Below are 13,533 nucleotides of genomic sequence, written 5' to 3' on the forward strand. Positions count from 1 at the left end.
GTTGTAAGCTCCATTTGAGTCTATTGCATCATAGGTCCATAATTTCATTGTGCGCACTCAAAATTTCTTCAACTATAGAAAGGACAGAAAAAAGTAGGCCTGAGTGTTGTTGCACATCAGGAAGGAGTGTTTCCTCAGCACTCACTGCTAGATACTAACTAGGAGACAGTCCTGATAGATGAATCCCTTGTAACTGCCTTGCAGAATAGCATCTTCTAGGTTTTTTTTGTCATTTGTCTGATTTTCGAGATGGGAGGAGACCATTCTTGCCCAAGTTGTAGCCTCACAAGATTCTATGACAAAGCAATGTTTACATTAAGAGATTTCCTTGACTGTTGACACTTGTGGCACTGGAGGTGGTCACTATAAAGACTATATTTAGATTGAATAACACTAGAAGGACATGGGTGCTTTCACCAAACTAGAGGCTCTTCTACAGGCCAGCTGCCCATAACCAAGCCAAATCCATACTCAAAAGGTTTCTCCGTCGTCGCTGCTGCTGCTGCCGTTGCACCCCCGCACTATCCCTGTCTCTCTCGCCTTGTCCCCCTGTGATGCACTGCGTCCCCCCCTGACGCCCTGCCCCCACGTTGACGTGCTGCGTCCCCCCCTTCTCGCCAGGCAATCCGCACGTCCGCCCCCTCCTTGCCACCGTTCCCCTGTCACTCGACCTCTCCTCGCATCCAAGTTGCCCCTCGACCTCCCTCTCTTTGCCAACATCCAGTGAGCCGCCACCACCTGTGATAACAGCGCGAGCCCAAAGTAATCGAATGCCCCCCCCCCCCCCCCCCCCATTGCTCCCTCCGTCCTGTAGCAACATTACCCCTTGGTAGCACAGCAGCTAGCTCGGTAGGTCCTCAATAGGGACGCGCAGTGGAAACCTTTAGTTAGATGTTGGTGCATTCTACGAGTGCCCCCCAGTCAAACACCTTGCGCATTGTCCTTTTTGAGGAACATCTCTTAGCCGTCCGTGCCACAGAGTTGGAACTGAAAGGAATAGCAATCTTTAGTCAGGTCGTAGGACGCTTTCCATCTAGGGCCCAACTTCGGGATTGGCTTCACTCCACGCTACGCATTGGCATAGCGTAGATCGTGGAGGCAGTTCTCATGGGTCAAGGGATCTTCATGGTTCAACTCACCTTCGCGGATGCAGCCTGTGAGGTAGTGGATGGCTCACCTTATGCCTCCACAAAAGGGGTCATCTACATGGTTCCTTGGTATAGTGGCTTCACAGTGGAGGAATTCATGCTCCACACAGGTTTCTTAGACACCCGGTCACCCTCCTATTCCCCAGATTTCTGGCGTGCACGAGCAGCCCTCGCCGGTCTTGAGGATTGGCGCTCCGAGTTTTTCTTCCATACCTCAACAGCCTTTTGGGTGCGGAAGGGGGTCACGATGTGCAGGGAGTTTTTTTAGGTGCATCAGCCCCGCACCTCAAGAGATTAGATTCACAACCTTCGTGATCAGTACGGGAGGATTCGATCTAGCCTAGATGAGGTGATGGGGATTTCCACCCATTACTACAGACAGCTTTTTCAGCAGGAGGTAGTCTCAACCAAAGTACAACGTTGTAGACAACAAATCTGGGATTGAATTTTGTCTCTCGTCACAAAGGAGATGGGAAGCTCCCTCCTAGACCCCTTCACATAGAAGGAATTAGCAAAGGCCTTCTATGCACACGATGGGCAGAAATGCATGAGTGAGGATGGCCTTTCTAAGGCCTTCTTCACTACTTACTGGGAGGTGGTAAAGGACCCACTACTTCTGGCCTTTCAAGAGATTTTCAGCTCAAGACGGATGCTAGGGTGTCTATTGGTAGGTCTTATTGGATCCCAATGGAGACCGATCACCTTGTTGTCAGTGGCCTATAAGGCACTGGTAAAGATGATCGGTAGTTGACTCCGCCCCGTGCTTCCAGGCATCATTCATTACACACAGACAAGTTTTGTCTAGGATAGGAGCATCCTAAATAGTGTCTTTACTTTCTTCGAGGTGACCGAGATGGGTATGCACGGGACAGATCGTCCGATATCTAGGGTTCCACGTGGGACTCCACATCAATCTGGCCCAACAATTTCTTCAAGTTCTCAACTCTATTATGCGAAAGCTGATGACCTACTAGAGCACTGTTTGCCTTTCCTTAGCGGGTTGAGCTGTGGTGGTCAACCAGGTCCTCCTAGCAACGGCTTGGTATGTAGCCTCTTGTTGGTGCTTCTCCTCATTTTGTGTGGTTAAGTTTAAGCTTCGCCGCCTAGTGTGAAATTTTCTCTGGGCCGGCTTAGATGGTTTCAAGGATTCCCGGGCCAAGGTGGTGTGGGCAACCATCATCTGGCATCAGTCTGAGGGAGGGCTTGGGATCATCGACCCAGATTTCTAGAGTCTGGCCCTTTTGGGCAAGCTAATGGTCCGTGGTCTCATACCAGGAGGGCAGACGTGGAAGGTCCTTTTGCAAGAGGGTCTTCAGGAGTGTAGACCAAGGCTTGGTGGTGGTTGGAGGCCATCCTTGAGATGGATCTTCATGACTGCCCAGATCACGCCACCTAGATCTTCCTTCCTCCGTAGGCTACTTTATGTGTGGCAGGGCCTTCGCAAAGCCCTAGTTCAGAGGCCCCTAGGATGCCAGGAGGAGATAGACTGCTAGCCATTGGTTTGGAACTCCCAGGTCTGAGATCGAGACGAGATACAAATTGGCAAGCGCCCCCACATCCAGTGGGCTGGATGGGAGGTTGGCCCTGCTCATACTATCAGGACGTAGCGGGAGGTGTACAGGATGGCGGAAGGAGGTGTTGCGGCGGGCATCAAGTTTTGTTAGCGAGGAGCTGAGGTGAGGAGGGAGATTGACTTAGCGATCCCTCAAGAGTGACTTGACCCCTCGATCCAAGAGCTGATGGAGCCTGATGAGGTGTGGATTGCTAGATTCTCACCAGCAGGTATCCCCTTATAGGTGGCAGGTAGAGTGGTCGGTTTTCCCTATGGGATTTTCTTCATCGTACAGGATGGGGGGCGGTTGGTCCTTGACTAAGGGTAGCAAGAAGAGGAGATTGTTGTTCTCCCTTGAAGGAGGATTCATGTGGTTAGTCTCAAGGGGAAGACCTGGCGTCTGGACCCTTATGTACCCTGGGAGGAGTTCCGAGAGTAGTGCCTTTGGATATGGGAGAGCCGGCCACTTGATGAGCTGGAGTGGGACCCTAGAGAGTGGTTATGGTCCGCCACTGCGGTCGCCAAGAAGCTACTAAGGTTCTTGGAGTACACAGTCAGGATTGGTAGACATGTACTGATGCAGGAGGACATGGATTGGGCGCCTTCGTGTAGCAGATACTGGGCAGAGCACACCATCATGCATGCCTTCCGTCGGACTTTCTGGCGCCGCCTATGGGATAGCTGGAGGCCAAGGAGGGTGTCGTATTTCCTTTGGATTTTGGCACACGGGGGTTTGGCGGTTGGGAGTTGGCTTGCCCAGATGCAGCAGGATGGAGGTTGTAAGTGCAGTGGTCGGCTTGGAGGCTTTACCAAACCCCCAAGTATTGCAGTCCACAGCAGAGCACTTGGAGGTATGGGAGATCATAGGAAGTCTTAGAGGACGGCACATCTAGAAGGCACGCTGTCAGGAGGTTTTTGGCGGGGAGTGCCTTTTAGTACTGGCAACTTTGGCAAAGCTTTGGACTTCCATCATCCACTCCCTCCACGGCCAGTGGGACTAGGTGCAGGGCGAGTCTTGAGCTCGTCAGGAGCTCCATCTTCACACTTTCTGCAGCGGCCATGACCTGTTCTTCATGATGTAGGTAGGCATCCCCAAATGGTGATACACCCCCCCTCCATCGCTTCTTGCCCCCATCCCCCTAGTCTGCCTTGAGAGGCTTGTATACATGATGGATTTGTGATTTGCATCAGCTCCAGCCAGTCTGTCGAGCATGAGAACTCCATTGTAATCAGCCTTCTAAGTAATATATTTAGCCACATTTTACTTGCAAAAAAAAAAAAAACCAAGCCAAATCCTGCATTCACATGCCAAAAGATTGCAGTGACAGGCCACACAGATGAATTTACTTGAAAATTTCAAGAAGCGTTCTTGGTTCTTGGAAGGAAAAGTATTCAATTTGCTTGTCAGAATGGATATTCATGGACTACAAGTCAGGGCATCCTAAGTACAAACATACAGCATTAGAAAAATGGTCTAATCCACTTCTATGATTTGTTTCAATCCAGTAAAAGAAAAGATACCATCCACATGATAACACACCTGAATTTGCTTAATTTGTGAGGATACAACTGATAATACTTCTGCATCAATACGATTGAACTCATCAAAGCATCCCCATGCACCACATTGGACAAGTCCGGAAAATATTGAACCCATCGCCTTCAAAACGAACAACATTTGTCATGCACCTTGTAGATGGAAGATTTAGCTGTTTATTCTCATCTAGTTTTAGAGGAATCATGCGCAGTAACCAAGATCGAAGAAGGAACAACGCTAACTGAGTTAGAATTTTTAGTGAGAAAATTCAAGCATAGCGAGATTGAAAGTTATGATGAATCAAACTAACACAAACTAGCAACTCAGTATTTGTTTCCAACAAATCTTTCTTGTAAAACAAAGATCTCTGCAGAGTATTCGAATTTACCAAACATCTCCAACATAGGAAACTTCTCTACAAACTTAGAAAACTCATTAGTCAAAGCAAACAATCACTGCAAGGATGGTAAGACCATTGAGATCATAGGGTGCCTTAACGATTCAGATACTTCTCTAGTAACTCAGACCTCTATGGCTACATCCAGCTGCCTGGAGGTGGACAAAGGATTGCAGTGTGAAAATTCCCTGGATCCCAGCTGATCTAATCATTGGGTACTAGGAACTCTTCACTTTGATTGCCACATGGTCAAGGGACACCACCCTTGCCCAAAACATGTCAACAGTGACGGAAACCGCCTTCCCAAGATCGCACTGCTAGGATCCTGACTAAACTGCCTGCACCCTCCAGCCAAGAAACTAAAGCACCAAATGTTCATCTTGAATATGGAATATTTTCAGCAGTCTGGCTTAGAGACACAATTGTGACACAAAAAGATTGATGACACCTCCATCCATAACGCAACAATTCTCATACATGCAATAGAAGAAGGCACCCAATGGAACTAGAACAGTTCCAAGACATGATACACAAATACAACTTTGGAAAACTGGAAGTGCCAAAACCCATCTTGTTAGCAGCATGGCTATGAGAATTCCCTTCTCATCTTCAAAAGGTAACATCCTTGTTTCTATCCTCCCACATTTTCATGGAGCAGCTGCATCTTCAATAACTTTAATAAGTGTTCATGCGTTGTAAAGAAACCAGGCTGAGACTGAATCCAAGGAAGTGTCACTTCCTTGTAACCAAGGTAACCTTGCTTGGACACATTGTTTCATTCGGCGACCTCACTCTGGATCCGGATTAAACCATTGTCATACTCAGGATGCCTACCCCAACATCAACTAATGCAGTCCAGTCATTTTTTAGGTAACACCGCATACCATTGCCTCTTCGTTAGCTTGTGTGCACACGTCGCCATCTTCTTTTCCAACTTCTTAGTCCTTCCACTCCTTTCCACTAGTCCTCCAAGGCTAACAAAGCCTTCCAATATCCTCAAGCATCCATATTAATCACCCTTAATTTGACCAAGACCTTCCATATTCATATAGATGCTAGCCTTTACCAATAGGGGTCGCCCTCACACAGATAGATTCTTCAGCCAATATCGTCACTTCATCTATTATGCTAGCTGTTTGCACAATAAGGCCAAAGGCAACTACTCCACAATTCAGTGGGAGGCAAGAATGAAGGCAACCAGTCCACAATTGAGCACCAGGAATCAGCCATTGTATATGCTTAAATGAAAACTTGCTATTATCTTTTGGGAACCATATTGTTAGTATTTCAAAACATTAAGCTCCAAATAATTTATTTAACAAATCTCAACTTTTTGGTTGTGGTTGGAGTGGTTGCTTCTTTTTCATGAATTTGATTTTGAGTTATGGATCGATCCAAGAAAACACCACAACATGGCTGACCACCTTAGTCATGTCATGAGGGTAGAAGCACGAACTGTCTATCAAAACAGAGAGGCAGCCTACCCAAAAGATCATCTCTATCTGTCGCCGATGTGAGCATGACCTCATAGAACCCCTTGGGGTCCACAAAAACCTTGTCGACACAATCACACCTGAGAATGGAAGCCAACCACCACTAGATCCAACGGATCACTGGGATCCGGCCCGTGAAGAAAAGTATGACACCACGCTCATAAAATGCAAAGATAGATCAGAGCACTTTTTGCGTACCAACATGTGCATCCACGATGTCGTGCTCAACACAAATTGCAAGATTATTGCGATTGTGTTGAACATATTCTCCGAGCAAAGAGTTAGCAAACTCTAGAAGTTGTTTCCAATGTAGTTTTGGGGAATCATTGGAAGCATTGGCAACCTGCACATACAAATGTGGTGTGGATTCCAAAGGTGCCGACCTATCAACCATCATCATAGCCTACACGTCACGCTGCTGTCCCCCCGCCCGACACGCGCCATCCGACTGTCAGGCTGTCCGACTGTCCTGCACGCTGCCCAACTGGTCGTGGCAGTCTTCCCACTGCTCGCACCTCTCTGGTAGGCTCGCGCGCCCTCGCCCAAGGTGTGTAACGGCCGCCTGTTCCCCCTCTTGCCTGGCTGCCCCCCGGGTTGACCGCTTCCGCTCCCCCCCCGCCCCTTCCCCTCCAGTTGCTCCCTCCCCCTGTAGCAACTCCCCATTCAGTGACACAGCAGCGCGATAGGTAGGTTCTCCCAGTAGGGATGGGCAATGGAAACCTTTGGTCAGACGCCGGCGTACTCACCGAGTGCCCCCCAGTCGAACACCTTGCGCGTAATCCTCTCTGAGGAGCAGCTCTTAGCCGTCCGAGCTAAGGAGCTGGAACTAATGGAAATAGCAATCTATTGTCAGGTAGTAGGACATTCCCCAGCTAGGGCCCAGCTTCGGGACTGGCTCCACTCCACGCTGGCGCAGATCATGGAGGCGGTCCTGTTGGGCCAAGGGATCTTCATGGTCCGCCTCAGTTCGGCAGATGCAGCTCGCAAGCTACTCGCCAGTTCACCTTATGCATCCACAAAAAAGGGGTCATATACATGGTCCCTTGGTACAGTGGCTTCACGGTGGAGGCGTTTGCACTCCACAATAGGTTTCTTCGGCACCCAGTCACCCTCCTCTTCCCCGGCCTGGCGATTGAGTACCGCCAGTTAGTGGAAGACTTCGGGAGGCTCTTCGGCACTGTCCTTCCCGCGTCCTTCGCGGATGCATTGACAGCGGCAGGGGTCCCAAAGGTACGGGTGGCAGTGAAGGAGGTCAAGAATATCCCACAGTTCCTAGAGATTGAGGCAGGCGGGTATTCCTTCAGGCAGCAGGTCATTGTGACTGGGCAACCAGGGCAGTGCTTGCACTGCTACGACTTTGGGCATCATGTAGCAGTTTGCACACGGTTTGGGAGCCAAGGCGGCTCCGGCTATAGGTCCGCAGGTGGATGCTGACGGTTTCACAAGGGTCCACAGGCGACAAAGAGGGAGACGGAAAGGGGGGGTGCAGCCAGCCCCTCAAGCCTAGCCTCGTCAGCAGGGTGATGGCGGACGAGCGCCCCTCTCTCGGCAGAGCACTCCACAGCCCCCCCTTGCCCGCCCCACCCGGTAGGACCAATCCCCCCCATTTTATCCACATGAGCCACAGACTGCCTCGCCGGAGCCCCCACAGGCCCCTCACACCCCCCCCCCCCCCCCCCCCCCCCCACATCCCATCCCCCCCCTCCCTCCACTGACCATGGCCCACAGTCCCCCCTTGCGAGGGCTTCCACCCCCTCCCCACACCCACCATGCATCTCTAGCCACTCCACCATAGCGCGATTCAATCCACCCCCATCCTCCCCCCCTACCGAGCACTCCCCCTGATCCGCACCCAGGTCAGGTGAGCCCCCCCAGACCCACTCCCCCTCCTCCCACAGGAGGTGATGAGCCACACACCTACCTCCTCTGCACAGCAGCAGTCCCCCCCGCCTACACAGCCACCAGCTCATCTACCCCTGTCACCCCCCTTACTTTCCCGAGATAGGCACAGCTATTGCCACAAGAGTTTTTTCACAATGGCCCATGGTCTTACCTGCGAGTTGCAGAGCGCGGAGAGTTTCCACTACCTCTAGAGCACCACTGGATGGACCAAACTACGCTTTCTTTTTCCAGTCATCCTTCTCAGAGGAGTGGATGACTACATAGATTGAGGAGGAATTGAAGAGTCAGGTGGCAGATCACATCTCCCAGTGGATGGGAGATGAAGAACTAGCACTGTTCACACAACAGTGGCCAGGCTGCATGATGGACATTAACTGGTGGGCTGGTGCCGACGTCCCGCATTTGAGCATTATCTTTCGAGCCCCCCCACATTGGGGAGCGCCGAGGGATGTGATTGCGTGGCCCCCGGCACAGGCGGCCTGCTTCTACCAGTGTATAGAGTCGCGGTTTTCAGCATGGCTAATAGATGCATTGATAGTACCACCTAGAGCATCTATCACCCCTATGGTCTGGCCGAGGGCCACCATGGGGGACTGGAGCTCACCATCCAGGCCAGCGGCAAAACGTACCTACACGCTTCGCAGTCTCTCTTTCTCATCTGCAGCTTCCACGCCGAATATATGCCTATTCGGTCAGTCACAAGTTCCCCCATGAGCCTACACCTTGCATCCTAGAATGTGAACAGTCTCCACTACAGTGGGGCGCATGGCTCGAGGAAGTTGATTGTCCGACAAGAGCTGCAGCCTGCCCTCGTCGGACGGATAGACATCTTGCTACTGCAGGAGCACAAGCTCACCCTCGCCCAGGCTCAGCGGGTTGGAAAGGTACTCCCAGGCAGCTTGCATACTTATTGGGAGCAAGCCATAGGTGCCCACGGCAGGAGCAGAGGCGTATGCACATCTATTGGTCCGAGTCTCACCACCTGTGTAGGAGACCACGGGACGATAGTGGCAGGAAGGGCTCTATGGATCAGATTGGATATTGGGGACTCGTGTATTGGATTCCTCAATGTCTATGCCCCTACGGAGGTTAGGGCACGCAGCAGATTTTGGGGGGAAATTGTAAATGGACTCCCTGAGGTGGACTCCTGGATTGTTGGAGGAGATTTCAACAACCTGGAGGCTTTGGAGGACCAGCAGGGCAAGGGAAGAAACTACCAAGGCATGGATGGGGAGGAGCAGGAGGCATGGGAGGTCTTTTTGCTTGCAATCGGAGCACGGGATGCCTGGAAAGACCCTGCCTTCCACAAGAGGGAGAGGTCATTGGACTTTTCTTGGGGATACAGGCGACTAGGCGGAGCCTTGCTAGAGCGGTTGGACAAGTTTTATGTGGGAGAGTGGAAAGGTTCTCGCGGAGGCCAGATTGAGCAGTTGGCAGGTACCACACTATCCGATCACTGCCCGGTTCTCCTGGCACTTGAGCCCCCAGCATCCGCCCTAGATACACGATCCTGTCGGATCCCTGACTCGATCTATAGGAGGGAGGAGGTGTCGAGACAGATAGAGCAGATCTAGACTAGAGAGTGGGTGAGGAGGGATAGGATAGCAGAGGAGATCGCAGAGGTCCTAGCTGAGTCAAGTAGAATTTGCCAAGAGGCAGCCCTACAGGCCAGGCAGCAGTGCTGGGAGGAGGAGAAAGCACTCCGGCGGGACTTGGCAGCTACGCAGAGATTGTTGCAGGAGGCACCAGGGGACCCATCCTCCACGCACAAGAGGTGCACGCGGGTGCAACCATTGCTGGCCTAGAGGACAGGCGCTTGGAGTTCTCTTTCCGCAATTTCAGCAGCCTTTTGGGCACGGAACGGAGACACGATGTGCAAGGAGTTCATCCAGGTGCACCAGTCCCGCACCACGGGAGAGCAGATACACAGCCTTAGGGATCAATATGGGAGGACTTGTTCTAGCCCTGATGAGGTGATGGAGATTGCCACCAACTATTACACATGACTCTTCTAGCAGGAGACACCTTCAATTAGAGGAAAGAGGTGCAGACAACAGGTATGGGATCACATCCCGTCCCTCGTCACAGAGGAGATAGGACACACCCTCCTAGTCCCCTTCACAGAGAAGGAACTAGAGGAGGCGTTTCATACACAAGATAGGCAAAAATGCCCGGGGGAGGATGGCCTCTCTAAGGCCTTCTTCACTACATACTGGGAGGTGGTGAAGGATCCCCTACTGAGGACTTTCCAGGAGATATTCTCCTCAGGATAGATGCCAGGGAGGCTATTGGCGGGCCTTATCAGTCTCCTTCCCAAAGGGGGAGACCGGTTGGAGCTATCCCAGTGGAGACCGATCACCTTATTGTCAGTGGCCTATAAGGCTCTGGCAAAGATGATTGGTAGACGATTACGCCATGTGCTGCCAGACATCATTCATGATACACAGACAGGCTTTGTCCAGGATAGGAGCATCCTAGACAATGTATTTACATTCTTTGAGGCGACAGAGTGGGCTCACCACAGTGGGCAAAGACTGGCAGTACTACTATTGGACTTCGAGAAAGCCTACGACAGGGTGGACTAGGATTTCCTAGAGGGTATCATGGTGAAGTTAGGATTTCCCCACGCTTGGATTTGTGGGGTCTCCGGCCTGTACAGATCAACCACCAGCAGGGTTCTCATAGGCGGAAGGCGAGGGGAGGAGGTCCAAATGGAGAGATCGGTCCGACAAGGCTGCCCCCTGGCCCCATACCTGTTCCTATTTGTCGTAGAGGCAATGTCCCACTTCCTCAGGTCATGTGTGAGTGGACTACGCTGCCTCCGACTTCCAGTGCGAGAGGAGACTGAATTGTTAGACTCAGAGTACGCAGATGACACAGGACTCTACATAGAGGACGATGAGGTAATGCTGGAAAGAATGAGGTTGGCTCTTGAGGTGTTCTGTGTTGTAGCGGGTGCGAAAATCAACTGGCGAAAGTCGGTTGGTTTCCTCACAGACCCGGAATCCAGCACGGAGTGGGGAGTTCACTTGGGATTTAGATGGGTGAGCAGAGGGCAAACCGTCCGATACCTAGGGTTCCAGGTGGAACTTGATATCACTCCTGCCCAACAGTTTCTTCTTATTCTAGAGTCTATTAGGAGGAAACTCACCTATTGGAGCACCGCTCGCCTCTCACTAGCCGGTCGAGCCCTAGTGGTTAACTAGGTCCTCCTAAGCGACGGCCTGGTACATCGCCTCGTGTTGGTGTTTCTCCTCATCATGCGCAGGGCAGCTTCGCCGCCTGGTACGGAACTTCCTTTGGTCAGGGTCTGATGGTTCCAGAGACTCCAAGGCCAAGGTGGCGTGGGCGACCATCATACGACATTGATCAGAGGGAGGGCTTGGGATCATAGACCTAGAATATCAGGGTAGGGCTCTCTTGGGCAAGTTAGTTCTCTGCGGTCTCACACTAGGTGGGAAAACCTGGAAGGTCTTACTGCAGGAGGGCCTTCAGGATTGTAAACCGAGGCTTGGCAGGGAATGGAGGCCATCCCTGAGATGGATCTTCACTTCAGCCCAGATTACCCTGCCCAGATCACCTTTCCTACGGATCCTACTCCGCGTGTGGCAGGGCCTCCATAAGGCCCTAATCCACAGCCCCCTGGGCTGCCAGGAGGAAATAGACCATCAGCCGGTGATCTGGAACCTCCAGGTCAAAGACAGGGAAGGGGCACAGTTAGGTGAGCGCCCCCACATCTAGTGGGCTAGGTGGGAGGCCGGCCCGGCTCGCTCCATCAGGACATGGCGGGAGGTGTACAGGATGGCAGACAAGGAGGTGCTATAGCGAGTATCAGGGTACTTGAGAGGAGTGGAGTTGAGGAGAAGAGAGATAGACGCAGCAATACCTCCGGAGTGGCTTGCCCCCCCGATACGAGAACCGATAGAGGCCGGGGAGGTATGGGCAGCCAGGTTCTCTCTAGTAGGCATCCCTCTTCAGGTGGCAGGTAGAGTGGGCGGCGCCCCCCAGGTGACCTTCTTTACCGTTCAGGAGGGGGGACGTCTGGCCTTTGACAGAGGGCAACAGGATGAGGGGATTGCCACCCTTTCATGGAGGAGGATTCGGGTGGTGGGTCTTCAGGGGAAGACCTGGCGACTGGACCCCTATGTCTTTTGGATGGAGCTCAAGGAGTGGCGCCTTTGGATCTGGGAGGGTAGACCACTTGATGAGCTGGAGTGGGACCCAGGAGAGTGGCTATGGCCGACCTCTGTGGTTGCAAAAAAGCCACCCAGGCTCCTAGAATACACTGCAGGATTGGCAGTCATGTATTGATGCAGGAGGATATGGATTGGGCGCCGTCATGCAGCAGACACTGGGCGGAGCACAGCATCACGGAGCCCTTTCGATGGACCTTCTGGCGCCGCCTGCGGGATAGCTGGAGGCCGAGGAGGTTTTTTATGGCTGGTGGCACATGGAGGTTTGGCGGTGGGAAGCTGGCTTGCCCAGATGCAGAAGGAAGGAGGGTGTAAGCGCTGCACATAGCATCCTCTAGAAACCCTAAAGCATTGCCTTTGGTCTTGTGAGGAACAAAACATCCTTGGGCAAGTGCAACAAAACATCCATAACCTCCGCCTCACTAATATCTATCTCCAAAGTAGTTTGCATGTCATGTGGAACCTGATTGCGGACCAAATCATAGAAAACTGAGCGGACATGAGTAATTTGGTTAGAAGGTGAAGGAGTAGAACCAAGAAGGTCGAGAAAATAATTCCTACACATATTCACAATAGTCTGAGGGTCAACGACCATTTGACCTTCTGCATCCTGGAGTCTAGTCATATTCTCTCGAGCAGGAGATGCATGGAGAGCTCGAAAGAACTTATGAGTCTAGCAAGCACTATCTTGCAAATTCTTAGTCAAATTTTGCAATTTGGTCTGCTGATAAGATTTCAACTGAAACTCTTTAATAAGAACAGCCAAACACATAGCCAATGGCAGCAGAAATACATCATCTGGAGTCTCGGCCAGTAGAGAACGAACCAAAGCCAATAATTCCTCCGCTGCTTGTCGACACCGCCGACAAAGAGAGTCACACCCCCGGCTCGCGTGCATGCGCGAGCAGGGATAAAAGAATTTGCAGTGACGGGGTCAAATGGACAGGGACGGTGAAGCGCAAGCCACAGACACCACGGGGCGTCCCAAGGCGCGTAAAATAAAAAACAAGCACGTTCACGCGCGACACGAGAAATGCAGTCACACAGGAAAAATGAAGAAAAATTAATAAAATCCAAACCGTTCATCGGATCAAAAATTCGTAAAAAAGAAAAATGTGCCAGGAGACAAGGGGAAAATGTTGGAAATATGCAACACCAGGTCCGGGGCAAAATCAGGGTGTTTACATGGAAAAAACATAAAAAAAAGCTCGAAAACACATATGGGTATTAATGTCATGGGGAGGGGGGGCGGCACGTCGCGACATGGTGTGGTGTGTGTTGAGGAGGGAAGGGGGAGGGGGGGGGCGCGTC

General features: G+C 51.6%; 1 protein-coding gene across 1 annotated transcript in view; it reads right to left on the bottom strand.

The window, feature by feature from the left end:
- The window catches only part of LOC148015682 (dynein-1-alpha heavy chain, flagellar inner arm I1 complex-like), a 338,732-nt gene that overhangs the window by 148,536 nt on the left and 176,663 nt on the right, over positions 1–13,533 (bottom strand). The window contains exon 36 of the mRNA XM_087665230.1: positions 4,241–4,360. Coding sequence (XP_087521356.1) covers positions 4,241–4,360 — 120 coding nt within the window. The remainder of the gene's footprint in view (positions 1–4,240; positions 4,361–13,533) is intronic.

The sequence above is a fragment of the Lygodium microphyllum genome, chromosome 24 (assembly GCF_053477565.2).
Source record: "Lygodium microphyllum isolate KBCC chromosome 24, Lygodium_microphyllum_v1.1.10, whole genome shotgun sequence".
Lineage (NCBI taxonomy): Eukaryota > Viridiplantae > Streptophyta > Polypodiopsida > Schizaeales > Lygodiaceae > Lygodium > Lygodium microphyllum.